A 21,004-nucleotide genomic window follows, 5' to 3' on the forward strand; every position below is an offset into this window, starting at 1 on the left:
AAAAAAAAAAAAAATCAATTCCACTGTTTCACAAGGAAAAATAACATTTCAACAATTAAGGTAAGATAAGTAAAGCTGTCAAACATAGTTATATTGGTATAGTTTTAAACTGGCAAGCTAGAACAGTGCCATTTGGGAACTGCGTAGGTTAAGCAATAGATGCTTAAATATAAAAAAGGCTGAAATGCTGCAAGCATTTTAACCTGTTTTAATTAAAAGAAAAGAGTTTTGCTGAATAACAGGTGGTTAGCAGATTTTAATTTCTTATTAACCGTTGTTGTCTTTCCTTAATACCAGGGATTTACTGGATTCCCAGGATTGCCTGGTCCACAGGTACAATAAAATATATCATTTTTGCTGCTTGTTATTGTTGCTCTGTATGCTGTTTTGTTTGTGTGGGTTGTTTGGGTTAGGGCTATTCTTTTGTTTGTTTCCTTAGCTCTGAGGTTCTGATTTTAATTGTTTTATAGGGAGAAGAAGGTAATCCAGGCAGTCCAGGAAATAAGGGGTCCAAAGGAGTTAGAGGAAGAAGGGTGAGGATTATTTACCCTGTACTCTTTATTTAAGGAAATCTTCTCATTGAAAATTGCTAGAGTTTGAGCATCTCCTGCTCAAAAGGAGACTGAAAATTGATGCTGTATCTGCTTTTATATGTGCCTTACCCTAGCGAGAAGCCTTGTTGTGAAAGGTACAAGAGGTATCAAAGCCATTCGTTATTAGTACTCTGTTGTATCTTGTTACAGTATTCCATCTGTATTCAAAAGGTGGGAAACCACCAGGTCCTCAACTGGATGTCAGTGGAGCTATGCAGATTTTCAATGCCTGAGGTTCTGTCCCCATGTCTTTCCTCCTAAAGACTAAATCAACGTGAAAACTTGACCCAAGTTTCCCTTTTTAGGGCAATGCTGGCATTCAAGGTCCAATGGGAAATCCAGGGGAACGAGGCCCACCAGGATCAATGGTAACGTATTTAAACTCGTGGAAAAATCAGTAATATGTTTATGACTTAGGAGTAATGGCACACATGCTAATGCTTCTTAAAATAGAATGCATTTCACTGGCCAGGAGGCATGGGGAGATCTGTTGTGTCTTCAGTAATATACGGCAAAACCTTTTGAAGCAAATGGCATTTCCTGAGCTTAACTGAGGACAAAATTCCATTCTCTGTTATATTCCAGAGAGGATAAAAAGCTATTTTAAAAACATCTGATACATTTAAAGCTCAAAACAGGTTGTTTTATTTTAAATGATATAGGTTTTTTTAATATGAAAAATAAAGGCTTTTGAAGTTAAATATGAAATTATGACTTAAGGCATAAAATTAACGTAAAATCTTTTTGTTTATGTAAATGTGCTTCATTCATGAGCATTCCTCATATTTCAGCGACTTAAAAGATATTTATTTAATAATATCTGTAGTTGGGGGCAAAAGGTAATTGATGTCTTTAAGAGACACTTATCTTGCTTAGGCATTTCTGAAAATCCCAGAAGGCTCCTATCTGCACTGTTGCATATGTTTCTTTATGGTAGTAACTAAAAAGTAACAATGCAAATCAAGATTAAAATAAGTTATTAAAATTAAGTTTTCCTTCTTCCTGATTTTTAAGTCATAAATGATATTTAAATAACTAGAATTATTTGAATTACCAATTTCAATCTGTCATGTTTTCTTTTTATAGGCAGAATTCTCCACAAGGATCCTGCCTTAATCTTTTACAGCTATAGCATATTCCAGCTGCTGGTTTGCTATTATTGTTGTGTTTTCTTTGCTAAGAGTTATTTTTAGGCATGGGTTCATTTGCACGTAACCCATTTCTGGTCCTTCTTTCATCAGTACTTAATGGAACAGTGTAGACATCTATCCCTTTGAAGTTTATCCTGGACTATAATAAGTTCAACATCCATGGTCTAACATGGAGATGACAAAATGTAGGAAACAAGCCTTAAGAGTAATATTGATGGAAATAACTTTGGAGAAAGTTGGTCGAAGTATCAGTCTTCAGCTTTATTAGGAGCTAGTCTATAGAATAATTCCATGCTGGGAAATATTCTGGGTACTTGTGTGAATTCGTGAATGGCTGTCAAGAAAACACCACATGTATGCACCATCGTAGAAACGTCTGAATATTCTAAGATCATCCTCCCATAGTTACAGATATGCTATACTCTTAGCATGAGGGTCTAATTTTTTCTATACCTTTATTTCATTTGTTCCAGGGCACTAGAGGACCAATGGGCATTGCAGCCATGGCAGTATGTAGCCTTCTCATTTCTCTTTAGGGCATGATGCATGTAGTTAATGGTGTTTAGTTTTTTTTTTCTTTTTTTTTCCAATTTAGAAATGTTGACAGTATAGAGTTTGCTATTAATTCCTAAAGAAAGATTTCTTTTAATTGTTTGAAGAAGAGTGGTTCTCTGTGTAAAGTAAATAACCAAGGGATAGACAAATACATCATGAATGCGGATTGATGCACAGCAAGTTCTCCTTATTATTTAATTGGAATGTGTTTACAGAGGCACCCTGCAGACTTAGGACTAGATCTTCCTTATATAGGACTGCACTAGAGGGTAAAAGAAGCCTTTGCTGACCCCAGCCTTTTTCCAAGGAAAGTAGTGGGGTAGGATCTCTCAGATCCAAGTGGGATGTGGTCTACCAGGTAAAGACAGGTCCAACCCCTGCTAAGTCATGTGACAGTAATGGACAGCAGTAGGGTAGGGCGAGCTGGGTGCCAGTTCTTGACATTTTCCCCCTGCTATCTAGCATTTGGTAGGCCACTCTCCACACCTGACTTTTGGTGCACAACAGCATCTTTAGTTATGCCTTTGGTCAAGAATACATGCTATCTATGGAAGGTACCTGTTGCTCCTTTTCAAAAGTAAAGCAATGTGCTCATCGTTGGAGGTTGCTCTTCCATGCCATAGAAGCCTTCTTTGGCTGACAGAATTCCTGTAGAAAACCATACCTGAAGTGTATCTCCTTCACTCATCCTGCAGCATTGGATAGGCCAAATTTTCTCCTTTAGATTTTAACATTTGGATCATTAGACAAAATGAACATTTCAGAATGTATTCATGTAAAACATCTGAGAGAGGTTAAGTGGCTAATTAAACAAGTATAGGGAACTTCAGCTTCTGTTATTGGTTAAGATCCTAATATTGGGCACAGCAGTCTAAAGCCTGAGTAACTACAGCATTTTTCTCTGGATTTGTACTGCTGTAAATAATAATGGGAGGACTTGAGACCTGAACTAGCTAGCTTCCATTGAAGTCAAAGGAAAGATTTCCATTGCTTTTCCCCTGGGACCTGAATAAGGCTCTTGCCCCTAATTATTTTTTGCTTTCCTTCTGCAGCCTTGTGAACTTGTCAATTTTACACGAGAAAATTGCCGTAAGTAATTATAGAACCAAAGAAAAATAGGGTTGAAAGGGACCTCAGGAGGTCATTTTGTCTAACCCCATGCTCAGAGCAGGTAATGGGTACCTTATTTCTTTTCCCTGATGGGTTGTCTCACTACAGCTGCTTTTTAAACATACAGGACAACAATTGCTCAGGAGATGGGTCTGTAACTTCTAATAATCATTGTAGCCAGATGACATAAATTTGGTGCAAATTGGTAGTGACTGAAAGTTGTCACCTCTGGCTGTTTGGCAACTTATGTGAAGCTAAGTTTAAGCTCTTGGTTCACTTCATTGGTATCCAAGGCAGGAAAATATTAGGGCTGTGTGAAATTTTGCCAGCTGTTTCATTTTGACACTGTTTCAACCAATTTTGAGGTTGAAACAGCAAAATCAAAACAAAACAAAGGTCCTTGAAATAGCCTCAAAACAAAGCAAAGCTGGTCGAAACGTTTCAAAAGTCAAAACTTTTCGACCATAGGCTGGGGATGAGAAGTAAGTCCAGCTGGGCTGACTTCCCATCCCTGGTGCAAGATCTGGTAGGGGGTGGTAAAGCAGCCCAGTTGGGCTGCTTCCCTATCCCCTGTGCTAGGTTGCATCCTGGGTGGGAGGCATCCCAGTTGGGCTGCTTCCCCACCCCCATGGTAGATCACGCTAGGGGTGGCAGGCAGCCCAGCTGGGCTGCCTGCTGCCCCTGGTGTGATCCAGCACTGGGGATGGGAAGTCAGCCCAGCTGGTCTGACTTCCCATCCCCAGTGCTGGATCACACCAGGGGCAGCAGGCAGCCCAGCTGGGCTGCCTGCTGCCCCTGGTGTGATCCAGCACTGGGGATGGGAAGTCAGCCCAGCTGGTCTGACTTCCCATCCCCAGCAAAAGTCGAAACAGCGTCGAAACAGCCTTTCTGTTTGAATGGAATGGAACAGCTGTTTCAACTCTAAATGAAATTCAAGATGAAACACTGTTTCGTCCAACTGTCAAAACTCAAGGCGAAACGGAATGGTGCCATTTCGCACAGTCCTAGAAAATATGTTCACAGTCGGTGCCAATAGGCTCCTTTGGTCTTAATAGATGCCAAGTATGCAATGGGCTGTAGATGCCAAACTATTTTTTCCTCCTTAGAAATAGCCCTTTCAGGTTATGGGCAGGGTATGCTAATAGGTGGAGAGATTTCAGGGAATTTTATATGGTGTCTTCATGGCTAAATAGAACATTTTCAATTTCCTGTTCAACTGCCCTCAAAAGTATCAAAGGCATGTTAATAGTATAAATAGTTAAGATATGGGATTGGTATGGACTTCAGGCCATCTGTTTCATATTTGATGTTTTCATACAAATTCTTCAAGGGGTAAGTAAAACTCTAGAAATTTGTCATTTTAAAATGGGGAAAAATATAAAATTTGCATGTCTCCCAATTTATAAGTCCCAAATATTTGTTTTTGAAGGAAAAACAAGCTTACCAATCCTCCGTTCTTAAAAAGACAGTAGAATATCACCCTGCTATAACTACAGGATCCTTGAGGGGCTGAAATTTTGAATACACGGTTTGTAGGCTTGAAAACATGATTTCAGGTTTCCCCAATGTACTTCTCATTAAAGTTTCCCATCTTCATGTATGTCTAGTGTTTGTTTGGGATAAATTTTGGTCCCCAGCTTGCTGCCCAAGTAGCTCAAGCTTTGTATTAGGGGAGAGGGAGGAAGTAAGAAGGAGGGGGAGAAGTCTGCCCATTGTGTAAGGGAGGGGAGAAAGTAGTATTTTCCTATAATTAGCTTATGAACCATTTGACCATTTTGGTGGGTGGGGAGGGTGAGACTTCATCCTAGCCCAGCTTGCTACTCCTTTGCTCATCTTTCTATTGTATAAGAAAACACAAATAGCCTTCATGTGCCTGGGTTCTTCCACCCAGTGTGGCTTTATTAAATTCCACCCAACAAAACTATCATTTGGGCTGCAGCAGAATTTTTGCTCGGGGAAGGCATGTCTATAACAATATCTGCTTTAGAAGTTTTGCTGAATTTTGGGTCAGGCTCTTTACCTCAAGTGTGGAACATGTTACTGTAAATATAAATGCAACATAATCAAGGCAACTGTAAAATAAAATACTTTTTTTTCTCTCTCTCTCTCCATTCTAGCTTGTTCATCAGGTAAATAACTCTATGTACTACTACTTTATTAGACTGTACAAATTACAATGATAATGGTTGTGTGGGAAACTTCTCACATACTGCCTTTGTTTCCAGATAAAAACAAATGTCCAGTGTATCCAACTGAAGTGGTGTTTGCCTTTGATATGTCTGAAGATGTGACCCAAGTAGCATTTGCAAAGATGAAGGATGTTGTGATGTCATTGCTAAAGAAGATTAGGATCAGTGAAAGTAACTGCCCGACTGGTGCTCGTGTTTCTGTTGTTTCATACAATACCAACATGCAGTATCTCATCAGATTCGCTGAATTCCGGAACCATAAGTTATTGCTAGAAGCAGTACAGAGCATTCCTTTGGAGAGGTCCTCAGGCAGACGCAACATTGGCACAGCCATGAGGTTTGTTGCAAGGAATGTGTTCAAGCGGATTCGTCGGGGAGTTCTCACAAGGAAAGTTGCCATATTTTTTGCCAATGGCCCCTCACAGGATGCTGCTTCCGTCAACACGGCTGTACTAGAGTTCAGTGCCCTGGATATTGTTCCTGTGGTTATTGCCTTCAATGAGGTGCCCAATGTCAGACGTGCCTTTTCAGTAAGTGGATTGCCAATGCAAATTGGAAATATCAGTAAGAAGTGATTATTCATGTCTGATTAATAGGTGCTAATGCCTGAGTAAGTTGAAGCTTTCAAACTAGTGACTTTTAAAAGGATAGTTTAGATCATAACTCTGTTTAGGGAGTGGATATTTTAGTGACTGTTTTCTTAAATGAATCCTGTTTTATGATTTGATTACAATGAATGCCAATGAATTGACTAATTTTCTGTCAGTTAATTACTTGCCACTCACATCTTTGGCACAAAGTGTGATATTAATCTAGATCACACCATGCTAATTTCCCTTGCTATTCTACAGAATGTTTTGTTTTCAAGCTGTCGGCAGGCAAGGTTTTTTGAATAGAGGTGTGATTATCTTTTATTAGAACAACTGAGTAATTGGAAAAAAGTTCTTTTGCAAGCTTTTGGGCACAAGCACCCTTCTTCAGGCATTGGGAGGCTGCTGTTGTTCTGAGATCTCCAAGGTTAGGAAAGAAGCTAAAAGTGTGACAGGAGGTCAATGAAAATGTAAATAGGTGGAAGTTTGGTAGAGAAGAGAAGGGAGGGGAGGGGATGGAAAGAGGGAGAAGTAATGACTGAAGGAATGCAAAAGGTAAGCATAGGAGACTCTGTGCTGTAGTACTGAGTTCTCCAAGGTAGAAAAGAGGCAGTCTGTGAAAAATAAATAGGTGGAAATTAGGAAGACAATGGGTAGAGAAGAATGGGAGGGGAGGAAGTTGGAATAAAAATGTGTAAATGGTAAATTCAGGCCAGGTACCTGGTGAATCAGTGTCAGGCAGGCTGTAATGTGTCCTAAATCCAATGTCTATATTAAGCCCATGATTTTTTTTGTCCAGTAGACTTATGAAGTGCAGTTCATAGGCTCATCTACAGAAGGTGTTATGTAAGTTCCCTTTGAGGATTAGAACTGAGTGATCAGAGGGGGAGTGATTGGCTTGTGAGAAGTGGGCACCTGCAGGTAATTAGATATTTTTGTCCTCGATAGATTTTTGGTGTGTGTTCAACTAGTACACTGCTGTTGTTTGGTTTCTCCTACATATTTTCCATCAGGACATTTAGTGCACTGTATGAGAGATTACATTTCTGGAGGTGCCAGGTGTAGGATCCCAGAATCATTGTGGGGTATAGTTATTGTGGGACTGGTGGAGAGATGTTGGCAGGCATTTCTTGCCCTGGTATGGTCTAGATCCATCTGGTGTAGTTTGAGCCATAGGGAGTTTGCTTATGGTGATGAGGTTACTGAGGTTTGGTGCTTGTTTAAAGGCTAGGATGGGTGGTTCTGGAGAGATCTTTTTAAGAATTGGGTCTTCTAGTATGGGTTGCAATTGTTTGAGGATTTTCTGTGTAGGTTCCAGGGAGGGATGGTATGTCATAACTAAGGGTGTGTGATTCATGGGGATTTAATTTTTGCACTACAGCAAATCTTTGTTTCCTATCCGGGTGGCTCTTTCAAAAGTATGATCTTTTTCTCAGAAGAAATGTCCTTGTGGGGTGAAAGGCTTTTTTAAATTTGAGGTGGCAATCATGGGTATTCTTGGTGCAAATTTGGTGGTATCAGAGGGCTTGGCTATAAATTACAGCTGTTTTGGTGTGTTTCGGATAATTGCTGGTGTAGATATGTATGTTGATCCATGAGTTTCTTGTATATTGTGGTTTGTATTTTACCATTTTGGATATTGATCATGGTGTCCAAAAAGGAAATGTTGGTATTTTGAGTATTCAAGAGAGAGTCTGATGAAGGGGTGATGATTGTTGAATTTTTGATGGAAATCAATCAGACTGTGGGGTTTTGGTCCACATGATGAAGATGTCATCTATATATCTTAGGTATAGCTTAATCTCTTGGCTGCTTTGCAAAACAAAGGGGAGCAGAAAGCAGCTGATTATTTTTGGGTATATGCAGATGTTATATTTAGATTGACCTGACTAGGGTTAGGTTGATCTAAATCAGGGGTGGGCAATTATTTTGAGTGGAGGGCAACTTAAAAAGTTTGGTGAGCTGTTGGGGGCTGCATAGGTAGCCCCACCCCTTGACAGTTACCTCGCGCCCTGGTTGCCATATTGCGACCAGAAGTCCTGCCCCTGAATCCCTGAACTTTGTTGCTGGAAGTCCCTCCCCTTGCTGTCCCCCCATACTCCTTTGCCATCTTAGAACCAGAGGAAAACCAAATCATACACTAGAAGTCAAATACCTACTATAATATATTTTATTATAAAAACATTTGTCATGACTTGTGATTGTGTACTGTATATAGAAGGATTTGCATTATCCCTTGCTTCCCCCTAGAGTCCAGCAAGGGGCTTCCCTGCTGTGAGTGTGGAGCTGCAGGCGTGTGTGGTGCAGAGCCCCTGTGATAGAGATGGCCATCACCCCCACCACTCTTCCCTACCTGCTGCCCCGAGCAAGCAGGTTCCAGCTGCAGCAGGAGTCCTGCCCAGAAGCTGCTGGCTAGGCAGAGCCCTTCCACCCAAGAGGGTGGGAGCAAGGACCAATACACTATATTGGGGGCTTGTACATGTGGGCAACTTGCTTCCACCTTCATGGGCAGAAGGGCTGGGCAATTTTGGGGGGTGCCATGGGCCAGATGAAAGTGCCTGGTGGGCCAGTTCTGGCTTGAGGGCTGTATTTTGCCCACCGCTGATCTAAATGCTGATCTGTGCGGATGTTGAGTGGAGAGGGGTTAGGCCAATCAGGGAATAGGTTAGCCCAATCAATTGAATGTATGCATACACAATCAGTTGAATGTCTGCATACATTTAGAAGCACGAACCTGGTGCTGTGCTCTTCCTACCCCCATCCCCACCCTGAAAAGGCTATTCCACTTCTGGATGGACCACCTCCTACCCCATGGGCCTATCAACACTCCATGCAGACCTGTTGGCCCCCCAATCCTGGCAACCCTCCAGACTTGCTAACTATCCCAACCTGCCAACCGCTTCCTATAACCCTGAGTTACTTGCATCAGGTTGCCAGCGTGTGTCCCAGCACAGATGAACATCTGCACATGCCACTTCTGATCTATAATCTTGTGTCTTAAATCAAGCTGCATGATCATAGACTGGGTATGGAAAAATTTATACTCATCCTTTGTCACTAAAGTAAGTGGATTGTTACTCTGATTTCATCTAACAAGCACATATGGCAATTAAGGTTCATTTTTACAGAAGGCAATTTTCAGCAAACAGGCAGGTTTTAAAAAGAAGTGGACTAAAATTTCTGTTAAAACTGGTGAAACCCTACTGCCAGAGAGAAGAATTGTACCCCTCATTTTTCACTAGGGTTTTTTTTTTTTTTTTCAACAATAATGATATAAGATGCAAACAGGCTATAATGCAGTTTATGTTCAGATTCCTATTGTAGACTCTCAAATCACTCTGGCTTTGTTATAAAGAGCTGAAAAGTAAAAGATTATCAAAATACTTGCCATCCAAATTCTCAGCACTTGTAACAGCCCCTGTGTCACATGCTGCAGTTTATGGGTTAAGTTTGAGACCCCTGTTCTAGCACGAGTATCTTGTGTATCTTAAGCCTGTGAATACAGTTAATAATAAAACGGCAGCATATCGTATCATAAACATGTTTGACATGTTCACATGACATTTTAAGAGACTATCCCTATTTGTTTCCTTTGATCAACTGTAGTCCTTTCGCATTTTGTGCCAAAACAAAATTAAATCCATAGTAGTAATAGGCATGTGTCTAGCTCCCACGTGACTGCTCATGTTAGCAAAAAAAAAAAAAAAGCATGTATTACAATTTATGTGGCTTATACTTTCTATTACAGATGCTTTGCAAAGTCAAAGAACATAAAGGGATGTAATCCAAACACAATTTGCCTCATGTAGCATCTAATATTTACTTTAACATATTGCACTGTTTAAGCCTTATTCTTTATTCCAGCGTTTGCCAATCCAACAAATGGCAAAAATGCTACAAAAACTAAATTAAATTCAAACAACATGGATTATTAGGGAAAAGCAAAACTTGGGGCAGAAGCAGCTTAACACCAGCAGAAACATGATAAAGGACAGAACCACCAGCAGCATTGCACTTTCACAGAACAGTCACTGCATCTGATACCACAATAATTGTCCTCAAAGGAAACCAACACAATACGGAACATACGGGGCTAAGAGCAAAAATTCATAACTTTACTCAACACCAACACTGTGTACTTAACACAGACAATGGCTCATTATAACTTACCCATTCCTTCTGCTTTGTTCTAGAAGTATTAACAGTTCTTTTCCCTTTTGAGTGGCCTGACTCATTTACATAACTGTGTTTAACTATAACAGTTGTTGAGAGAGCTACCCTGCCTTCTGTATAACAACTGTTCCATACTTGGTTGTTAACTACTTCTGATTAGGCAAAAGGCAGGCCAGAATAGTGCCTTATGGACTATCTACTTCTGATTAACTGCTCTTTGCTCCACAGATTTACTGCTTACCTCTCACTTTAATTGACTGCTTTCACTAACATAATACTGTTTAAAAAAAAACAACCCTTTGTTGCTATGAAGGCCCAAATGGAAGGTTATGTCCCATCTTCAGTTAAGCCTATATAGCATGAAAATAACAAGGGCCCCTGCTACGACTTCATCCTGACTTACAAGAATGACTTGGCCCCTTTCACGGATGTTTCTTTACATGGTGAGACATACCCTAGAAGGTAGTATTTGGAGGCAAAGCAGAACTCTGGATTCCCAAATGGATGCTGCTTTGAACCTGTCTCTAAAAGTAGTAGCTGCCTGCATTAAGTAAAGCAGTGTCTTTGCGCATTGGGTTTTCCTATTTAATTACAATCTGATGGCATTTTTATTTGTGTTTCAATGGCACCTGTCAGTCTAATATGCCTAGACCTATACAAACACAGAATAAGAAGTTAGTCCTTACCTTAAACAGTTTGCAATCTAAATAGACAGGAAAGACTAAAGAAATGAGAAAGGAAGTTGTAGTGTCTCTGGCTGGCAGGCAGGGAATGTCTCAGTACAGCTAATTAGTACTTAGCTCTGCCTTGGCTAATGTGCTGTTCCTCTTCTGGCTCCTGAGCTAACTCTTTCAGAACTAGCTTCTTATATATAATACTGCACAATACTGTATTCTGCTGATTTGACATGCCCTTAGTGACTTGTCCAAAGTGACATCGAATGGCTCTGGTAGAACCAGGATAAGATACCTAATCTTGTCAGTCTCAGTGCAACAACTTCTCTACAAAACTTTCCTCTCACTGTAGGATCACTTTACCCTTTAAGACAAATTGATTGTTGTAGGTGGTAGGATTTTTTTACTCTTTTCCATTCCCCATGCTCCGTCTTCTCTGTACATTAAATGTTCTAATTAAGAACTGTGAAACTCACAGATTATCAAAATGGCACCCAAAAATCTTTGCAATTTTTTGCTTGTACCTGTACACTAATATAATATAAGCAAAACCCATGAGTTATGGATAGACTGCAGCAGATGAACCATATTAACAACTAGGAAAACAGGTTTTTTTAGTGCATTTCTAGTTTAGACTATTGCATGTTTTCTTTTAAATACAGAGTGATGACACTGGAAGATTTCAGCTGTTTGTTTGGGAAAATCAACAAAACGAACACTTGGAGAGAATTGAGTATTGCACACTTTGCTACGGTAAGGCTATTTACAAAAAAACATTGTTTGCTGTCTTGGCGTACTTAATTTTGCAGCACCAAATCTTCTAACTCTTAGTGTAACAATTTTCTAGCCAAGATGAATGGTAAGAATTAGTTTCTCAAAAATAAGACTGCTATTTGTCTCCTGCCTGGTTGATGCAAGATGAATAAAATGTCCATTGCACATATAATAGAAGTTACTCTAAATAGTATTCTGGTTCTGGGAAATAAGATTCATTTACTGAAACTTCCACACATCAGTGATGGGAGAGGTTTTTCACAGAAATGGATTTAGGAATGCTGGATAATAATTGGAGAGAAAAAATGGAGTTTGTTCCAATAGTCTTTCTTTCCCATAAAACTGAACAAAACAAAGAACACACTAGAGCTCTTCAGCTGCAGGGTAATGTTTTCAGGACCCTTTTTTTTAACCAACTATGTATAATTTTCATGGAATATCAGGACATCATTTAGAGAGAGTCTGTTCATGTTACTTAGCAGATTAATAAGATTTCTAATTGTCAAACTGATTTATAAGATAAACTTTAAATAAAAAACAAAATGGCTCAATTAAGGGTTGGTTTGGCTCTTTTTACACTGCAAAATAGTTTATCTGCATATGTTTTCTCCCTAGATAAATGTAAACCAGATATAAACTGTGAGGTTCCTTTCCCCCCTCCTGTCATGGTGAACATGGACATCGCTTATATCATGGACAGTTCTCGCAACATTGCCAGTGAAGAATTTGAGACAGCGAAAGACTTTGTGAGCACTATGATAGATTACTTCATTATTGCCCCACAGCCTTCTCTACCAGGAGCTAGAGTAGCTCTGGTACAGCAGGCTCCAAGAGACTTTACACCCAGCAGTGGTAGACAGCCAGTGAACCAAGAGTTTGATCTAGTCACGTACAGCAGTAAAAACTTGATGAAGAAGTATATCCAAGAATCTGTTCACCAACTGGAAGGGCCATCTGCCATTGGTCATGCCTTACAGTGGACAGTTGAAAACATATTTTTCAAAGCTCCCAGCCCAAGACAATACAGGGTCATATTTACCATAGTTGGAAGTAAGACGAGTGCCTGGGACAGACAGAAACTGAAAAAGGCTGCACTAGAAGCCAAATGCCAAGGATTCATCATGTTCACCCTAGCACTTGGAAACAAAGTTAGTGACAGTGAGCTAATCGATCTCTCAAGTTCCCCAACAGACCAGCACTTATTGCAGATGGGCAGGGTTTTGAATCTTGAAATGGCATATGCTGAGAAATTTACTTGGGCCTTCCTAAATCTACTGAAACGTAAGTAGCACACAATCCCGTTTACTTCAGATATACATACACAAAGATGAACCTAGAGTTCTCTGTTATTGTACAACAGGCATCACTTGTAAATTTTATAGTGATTTCTAAAGCTATTTTATTGCCTTACTCTGTCCTGCTTCTTGGTGTTGATCTAGCTATATTATGCTTCTTTACTGGAAGACGCTTGCTTTTAGTCAACAATAATTTCATGCTTTCCTTTAAATTTATCAGTATTTGAGACTTCAAAAATCTCAGGCTTAGCTCCCTGCGCTTTTCCTCACAGGTGAAATGAACAGTTACCCTACTCCAGAACTACAAGAAGAGTGTGAAAGGCTAGATCGAGGAGATGTACAAGAACAAGTAGCTAATTTTGAAAGGTATGATCATTTCTACTCAACTAAGAGATGCATAGCATCTGACAAAGTAGGTTGTTGCCTACAAAAACTCACGATGCCCCTCTGACCCAATTAGCCCCTGAGGTTCCCTACATTCTTTTTTCAGTAGTGTATGAAATGCCACTGTATGTATACATCTGTTCTCCTAATAAAGGACTTGCTTTCTTTGGGTGCCTATACATGTGCGGTGAGGCTGGGCCAACATGCTGTAATTACAGCTTGTCTCAGGTTTGTTGAAGCATGGTAATTACTGCACTCCAGCAGACTCCAGCATCACGTGCATCAGTGTCCCTGTGCTGAAAAATGGCAGCAGGGATTACAGTGACCCTGCTGTCATTTTTCAACATGGGGACGCTGATGCATGTGACGCTCTGGGCACTTTAGAGCAGCTCTCTAAATGCCTGTGAAATCCCTGGTTAAATTCTCATTACTGTTGACAGAAACACACTTCTAACCTGAAGATCTTCACTAAATAATTTGATGAATGAAAGTTGTGCATGTTTTTCATGTGCTCCCTAGTGCTAACATGTGGTGTGTGGCTTTTTCCCCTCCCCTCTGAAGCATACCTTTCCCTCAATTTGATGAACTGGACTATGGCAGGAGTTTGGAAGAAAGAGAGCCAATGGAAACCACATTATTAGGAGAAATTACAGAGACCACTCAGGAACCTGAAAATGTTAGACAAAAAGAATATGATTATGAGGGTGGTGAGTATTTCACAGAGGGCCATAATGAAGAAGGCAAGAGGAAGGAATATGAAGGAGACCAAGAAAACAATGAAGAAAACTTAGAAGAGACGGTAGGAACAGGAACTGCTCTCACTAACCACGGTATGTATGGAGTTTAGGGCTTGATCCAAAACCCTGGAACTAAGTGGAAAGCTTCTTGTTAACTGTAATAAGTTTTAGATGAGACTCATGGTACTTACTCAGTGCTAAGTAATTTTGGTCATTCGTAGACATGTTTTCTAAATGTTATGCACTCCGAGTTTTTCATGGTAAGAGTTCTGTATGTGCAACTAAAGCCAGAACTGGGGTTGTTTAGTGCAGTAATGTTTTGGTAGGTATGCAAATCTGTAATAAAACAGAAACAAGTAGATGGCTCTTGGTTGCTAGAATTAAATTGAATTTTCAAAGCGTTCTAAACTATTAACATTGTCAGCAAGTTGCAGCATTCCAACTCGTTACTTGGGTCTCTCTTGTGAAAGACTGATCTTTCCTGGAACAAGAGTGCTTAGCATGGGGGTGGGGAGAGCAAATACACGTGTACTTCCACTGGAGTCTATCTTTGTACAGAACTAGGCAGCCAACAGGTAGTTTCCAGCCAGGCAGCTGCTCTTCAGACCTTGTGAATGCTAACCTTCCCCTGCCTCCCAGCTGTGTGCTATTCACTGCAGATTGTGATGCAATAAACTTAGAAGCTGAAGAATTGGTTGCTAGATACATATTTGTGCAAAAAAAGTCCTTGAGAGAGATCACAAACCCTAGCCCCTGATGCCTTTTGGCTACTCCTTGGTTGGAAAAGGGCTAAGGGACACTAGCCTGACAGAAACGTGCCCTCACTGAAGCATTAGGCAGTCAGCAGCAGTTTTAATGTGTTGCTCTCTGGGAAAAGCTACAACCATCAAGGCACTGAACATCTGGTAGGTCTTGGGCAGCCTATACTCCTCCATTCTTTTGCATATACCTTGAAGGTTTTGGTGTGATGGTTGCAAGACCATCTCAAGCAGATGGTCGTAAGTGGATTGGTAGGCACCTGACTAGACCTCTTACATGTACACCATGATCCAGAGGATCAATGCTTGCCTAAATCTTGTGTTCACTATTTCTTTTTTCCTTAGTCTACAACTGGGTATAGTTTTTGTCAGCAAAGGGAAAACACAAAACGAAGCAGCATGTATGGGTTTCTGATTTGACTGGCTGCTCCACTGCAAATAGAATACTGTCTACAAGCTGCAGCCTAGGACTGTTATGCTATTTTCATTTAGTGTTTGAACAATGATAGCAGCTGCTCAGACCAATGATGTAATCTAGTATTTCTAAAACTTGATTTGTTCCTCTAGTATCTTAAAAAAAAAAAAAAAAAAAAAAGTTCCACCAATTCTGTTCACAACAATTCCACATAACACTGTCTGGGATCTTCAGCTATCAGTGGGTGTAGAGTGCACTGATTGTGAATGAGGAAGGATACATGTAGAATATAAAATTAAGCAATCCTTCTGTGTTATGTTATATTTTCCTGGTTTTGCTTTTCATGACACTGGCCATGTCCAGACAAGTAGGGACATGTGCTTGCAGTGGCACAAATTGGAGCTGCTACTTTGTGTCGCATTGCACGTCCCTGCACGTGCCCTTTGTTGCAGAACACATTTTCTGGCTGTGGGTAAACTGCCCGTGCCCAGCTCTTCTCGGCTCCTGGCTGGGTTCCATGTGCTGCAAGGGGAGCTGGTTGGGGCACAGGGTGCCTCATTGTACAGCTAGCCAGCAGGCAGCCCCTGTGTTGAGGCACCCTGTGCCTCAGCCTGTTGAGGAGTAGCATGTAGAGAGACACTGTCTCCATGTGCTGTGGAGCCCCTGAGTTTAGGCACACTGCGCCCCAGCCAGCCTGCTTCCCCATCTCCCCAGCCAGCCAGTCCATGGCTGACTGGGGCACTGTGTGCCTCAGTGCGGGGGCTCTGCAGCATGCAGAGACAGGGGAGCAGGAAGCCCTGGGCTGGCTGCTCTTCTGTCTCCACATGCCTCAGTGTGGCACTGGGCTGCCTGCTCTCTGTGTCCTGGGCTGCTTTCTTCCCCACAGCCGTGTTCGTCCTGGTGCACACTATTTTTGTGTGCTTTGTGCTGCTTTTTTTTGGGGGGGTTTTGCCCCCGTGCGGCAAATTAGCAGCATTGCACAGTTTAACATGCAATGTGTGCAGTTTGTGGCACCACAAACCGTACTTGCTTGCCTGTGTGGACAAGGCCACTGAGTTTCATTTTGTGTCATGTTCTGATAATATACTCGTATAAAAGCTTGAGGTCAGTCCACTGATGTACACCAATAAAATTCATTTGATTGAAGTGAGGTCAGAATTTGGTTATGAGCTAGAGGGTTCATTTTTGTTCTGACCAACCTATAACCTGTTCATCTTTTCATCCCATTACTTTTTGATTAGAGGTTTTTGTGGATCTCATACCTGTTTTCACTAGGTAAGCATACCCCTTAGTATAGTTTATTTGCAAAACACCACGCATTCACTAAGATATGTCATAGACTGCATGAATAGGAATAGTTTTTAAACATTTAAGGTAAAGTCCATCCTAACATGATCTGCCTCCCTACTGTAGGTTTTATAGTACATTAGGACCCTAGAACTCCTATACCCTTAATTCCCACCATGTTGTTTACACCATAGTGGGTAGGTGGGAGTGGACTCATGCCACCTTCTTTAATAAAGCCTGAGGAAGTTCACTACTATTAGAATCTGCCCATTTAAACAGAACATAATTGTTCCCTGACGTACCAGCATTCATGAATTTCTGTCATGACTTTTAATTCCAGCCCTTGTTTGCCTTTTCTAGATGCTTGTGTGGTGGCTCAGGAAACTGGAGAATGCCAGGATTATGTTCTAAAGTGGTACTATGACAAAGAGCAGAAAACATGTGGACAGTTCTGGTATGGTGGCTGTGGAGGCAACAAAAACAGATTTGAAACCCAAGAGGACTGCGAAGCACTGTGCGTAAAATCTTCCTAGAGTGGGAAGGGTCAAACTTCTCCTCCACTTCTTTACCTGTGCTATAAAAGAGGTGTAGTAAAAATATTAAAACTTGATATTGTTTGAGAACACCAAAATGTGCACTTTTTGATGCACTAAAGAAAACAATACCTCAGGCACTTGTATAAAATGACATTGGATGCAAGATGCTAGTGTTATGGTATTTTGGTTCATTTTTGCATGTATTTATCCTACTTACAGAAGGGACCAAAATCATTTTAGCTCTAAAGATATAAAAGGTGCTGTTAGGTCACTTGTTCCTGTCTGTATCTCTGGCCAAGTTTTCTGCTGTATCTTTACTCGCTCAAAACAAACAAAAAAGCAAAACGTGAATAAAGTAATTCTTTCTGAAATATTAAAGTGTGTGCCATCACTTCCTAAAATTGATTTCAGTAGATGTATGGTTTGCTCCTAAACTAGTGTAAATCAGCCTATCTCCATTTTTGTTTCAGAGATGCATCAATGTGTACTGCATATCCCTTGCTGTCAATGATGATGGCATTGGGATAGTGGAGCAGTGAACAAGTGACTGAGGGGACAAATTCATGACAAGCAGTTTCTTCCATATAACTCACATTTCTACATGCCTTGTTAAACCAGTCCATTGCTCTTGTCCTTTCTTTTTCTTCACACACTTTTTAATTTCAGTGTGTATGCCCACAATGCATCACACCTACATTTGGGACCCGTGCAGTCAAATACCCAGGCTGTATCCAGATGAGCATGGCTATGCAGTATGTGGCACTGCAGACGCATCTATGACAACACACATTCAGGCATTCTCCATACTTCTGCATTGCAGCACAAGATGGTTTTTGACTCCAGGAGATCCCGTATAGAAAAAAGGCGGAGCTGCATACATGGCAGCGGCGCACACTTCCCAAAACTGGAACCTGGCTGGCTGGAGCCACGCTCTGGCTGCTGACAAGCTCCCAGGTGCAGGAGCGCCCTGGCTGCAGCTTCCCCATCCCCCAGGGTCCCAGGTAAGGCTGCTAAGGCTGGCACAATTGCTGGCCCCAGCCTTCCTACTCCACCTGGAGTAACCTGCTGTGTGCCAGACCATGTGTAGCAGAGACAAGTAGCAGCAGCACAAGGTGTGCCACGGCTCCTTGTCCCTGGGGAAACAAATGTCTGTGCTCATGAGGATGTGGCCAACTGATATGTTCAGTTTTGCCAGGCACCACTTAGCATCACCCAGAGTTATTTCCTAGAACAGCCATACTTCCTCTTGCCGAGTGCTGCCCCACTGTACAGCAGCTTCTTGGGTATTCACACCTCTGTACCACATGTCAAGTGAAAAGCAACTTGTCCACTGCAGGACTTCAGCATTTTTCACACTATTAACATCAGTTAACCTGAATGAAGATATGTAAACATCTTTGATGCAGTTTTACTAGCTTTTGGATGTACCTCCGGTATACTTTCCAGATCTCATACGCATCAGAGATATCAGTGTCACTGCCCTGTAGACCTTCAACTTAGTAAGTAATTTGATCTTTACACACCAGGAATTCCTGGATGGTGTTTTTGGAGGGGATTATTTTTAGTGATTTTTAGACACGGCTTGCAATGTAGAGAGATTTGGGTAATTTTGAGTTGGAATACCTTCCACTACCACACTGGGGGAGATTGGTGTGTATTGTCAAGGTAGTTACCCTTGTGTAAGTGGGATCAGAATGAAATCCTCATTGTAAGATTTAGTCTGCATTTTGCTATTGAGCATAATTGAATTTAAAGTGTAAACAGATCATACCTAAGACCATGAAAGTGCTCATCTGCAGAACTGGAATTGACTTTGTGGAAGCAAACAACAAGCTTGGATGTCTTATAAAAAAAAAATCCAAACATATGGAAACCACAGAATTCCTTTTTTTCCTTTGACTCCAAAAATTCCTTTTTCCCCACCTTTTGGCTCCAAAAATTAAACATATATTTTAACAACCTATATTCCTCTCCTTTAATTTAGTGCCTGTAATGGGGCTAAATTCCCTCCTCCTGCCCCATTACTGTGAGGAGGAGGGAATCCAAGGCACATTGGCCAACCCCAGCCTCTTAAATAGATCAGTAAGAGCAGAGGACCTCCTAAATAAAATGGCCCCCTACCCCAGGTGCAGGCAGTGATTGGCAGGCTTGGGGCAGAAATAGAGGGTCAGATGACCCAAGGAGAGACTCATAAGCCTAGGGTCTGCTGCAGAAGGGGCAGCTTGGCTGTAAGAGCCACAGAAGACCGAGCTCCAGGGAGGAACTAGCCTGGGCTGCCTATGGAGGAAGGACTCTGTACCACAGAAGGGCAGAAGATATCCTGTACCTGGAGCAGCCAGAGCTAAGTATCTTGAGCTTTTGAGTGGTGCTATTATGGGATTCTTTGTGTTTTGTGAACTTTGTTTTGGTAGCAGACTCTTGTGTTTTGATTGGTGCTTATACTGGAGGACCAGATGTGGTTGTAAGTTGAGGTTTAGAGGCCACTGTGGGGTAAGGCCCCAGTTTAGAGCATTTCTAGGGCCTGAAGTCCCGTAGCATTATCTGTGGGCAGGAGCCCAAATACATTTTGGAAGGAGGACTGGTAGTGCACCAGAGGGCTGAGTATATGGCAGCAGAGACTGAGGGGGCAAAAACTCTGTCAGGGTTAGCCTTGAAGCCAAGTAGCCCAGAGCCCACAGATGGCTGGGCTGGTCTAAGCTGGAGCCAGGGGCCTAGGGTCCTGGCACAGTGGACTCTGGCCAGTGGTACTCAGCCAGATCAAGTGAGCTGAGGCCAGGAAGAGCCTCAGCTCGGATAAGTCTGTACCCCAAACCCCACATCTTTTTCCTCCGGGTAGTTTTCGTATGAAATTATACCACCAAAACATGGCAGACGAGATGACGCCTGGGAGGCAGATGGGGTAGGGATGCAGGAATCGGGTGACAAATCAGGCCAGGGGACCTTGTGGCTTCAGTGCTGAACTCGTTACATTGCTTGTGAAGTGTACCAGATTGGAAGATGTGCAAATGAAGTGCTCTAGTCAAACAGACATATTACAGGCAATACCAGGGCAAATATCACTACTCACTGCCTCACATCTTTGCTAGAAATCTGTTTCAAAGTTAAAAGGCGAGTTCAATCATCTTCTGTTGCACAGAATAGGAACTAGTTTAAAACTAGATTGGATACGGTTTCATGAATTGTAATCGGCACCATGCATAAACTCCTGGTCACCCTGGGTGAACTTTTAATCTTGGGCCCCCCTTCGCCAGAGATGATGGATGATGATGATGATGATAAGTTACCATTTTCAGGCCCCTGGGCACTTGCCCAGTTTGCCTATGCCTGTGTCCAGCCCTGGTTGTAATTAAACTTTGGACTGAGGTGTAGATACAAGTTCACAAATACACTGGAAACAACACTAAGTCTAATAATTTGTGGAAAAATGTGTGAAAGAAATGCAAAATATGGATAAATAGCACATGCCAGAGAATGAATGTGAATTCTAAAAGACCTAAGGTTTTCAAAACTGCCCAAGGAAGTTCTCTCCCTAGTACATAATTAAGTATGATGCCCAGTCCAAGTGCCTTGAGCAGCCAAAAAGTCCAATCAATCCACAACCTCAGGTGGGCACTGCTCTATTTGAATTTTCTGTAGCCTATGTCTAGCCTAAAATATAAGGAGATAAAAAAATTTCTGAGCTTTGTATCTGTCCTCCAGCAGTCCCTGAAACCTTATCCCAAGGCCTTTTCTTTAACGTTCATTCACTTCGGTGGAACATGTAAGGCACCGCTCCATAGAATA

At 41.5% G+C, this 21,004-nt stretch overlaps 1 protein-coding gene across 1 annotated transcript in view; it reads left to right on the plus strand.

Moving 5' to 3' along the window:
* The window catches only part of LOC109291740 (collagen alpha-6(VI) chain-like), a 128,914-nt gene extending 111,320 nt beyond the window's left edge, over positions 1 to 17,594 (plus strand). The window contains exons 28-39 of the mRNA XM_019508834.1: positions 298 to 333; positions 471 to 533; positions 899 to 961; positions 2,218 to 2,253; positions 3,352 to 3,388; positions 5,527 to 5,538; positions 5,635 to 6,128; positions 11,698 to 11,788; positions 12,425 to 13,090; positions 13,377 to 13,470; positions 14,050 to 14,318; positions 17,046 to 17,594. Of these exons, the coding sequence (XP_019364379.1) occupies positions 298 to 333; positions 471 to 533; positions 899 to 961; positions 2,218 to 2,253; positions 3,352 to 3,388; positions 5,527 to 5,538; positions 5,635 to 6,128; positions 11,698 to 11,788; positions 12,425 to 13,090; positions 13,377 to 13,470; positions 14,050 to 14,318; positions 17,046 to 17,218 (2,034 nt within the window). The 3' untranslated portion in view covers positions 17,219 to 17,594. The remainder of the gene's footprint in view (positions 1 to 297; positions 334 to 470; positions 534 to 898; positions 962 to 2,217; positions 2,254 to 3,351; positions 3,389 to 5,526; positions 5,539 to 5,634; positions 6,129 to 11,697; positions 11,789 to 12,424; positions 13,091 to 13,376; positions 13,471 to 14,049; positions 14,319 to 17,045) is intronic.
* The last annotated feature ends 3,410 nt before the right edge of the window (positions 17,595 to 21,004 follow it).

The sequence above is a fragment of the Gavialis gangeticus genome, unplaced genomic scaffold, assembly GCF_001723915.1.
Source record: "Gavialis gangeticus isolate Ggan-Ray unplaced genomic scaffold, GavGan_comp1, whole genome shotgun sequence".
Classification (NCBI taxonomy): domain Eukaryota; kingdom Metazoa; phylum Chordata; order Crocodylia; family Gavialidae; genus Gavialis; species Gavialis gangeticus.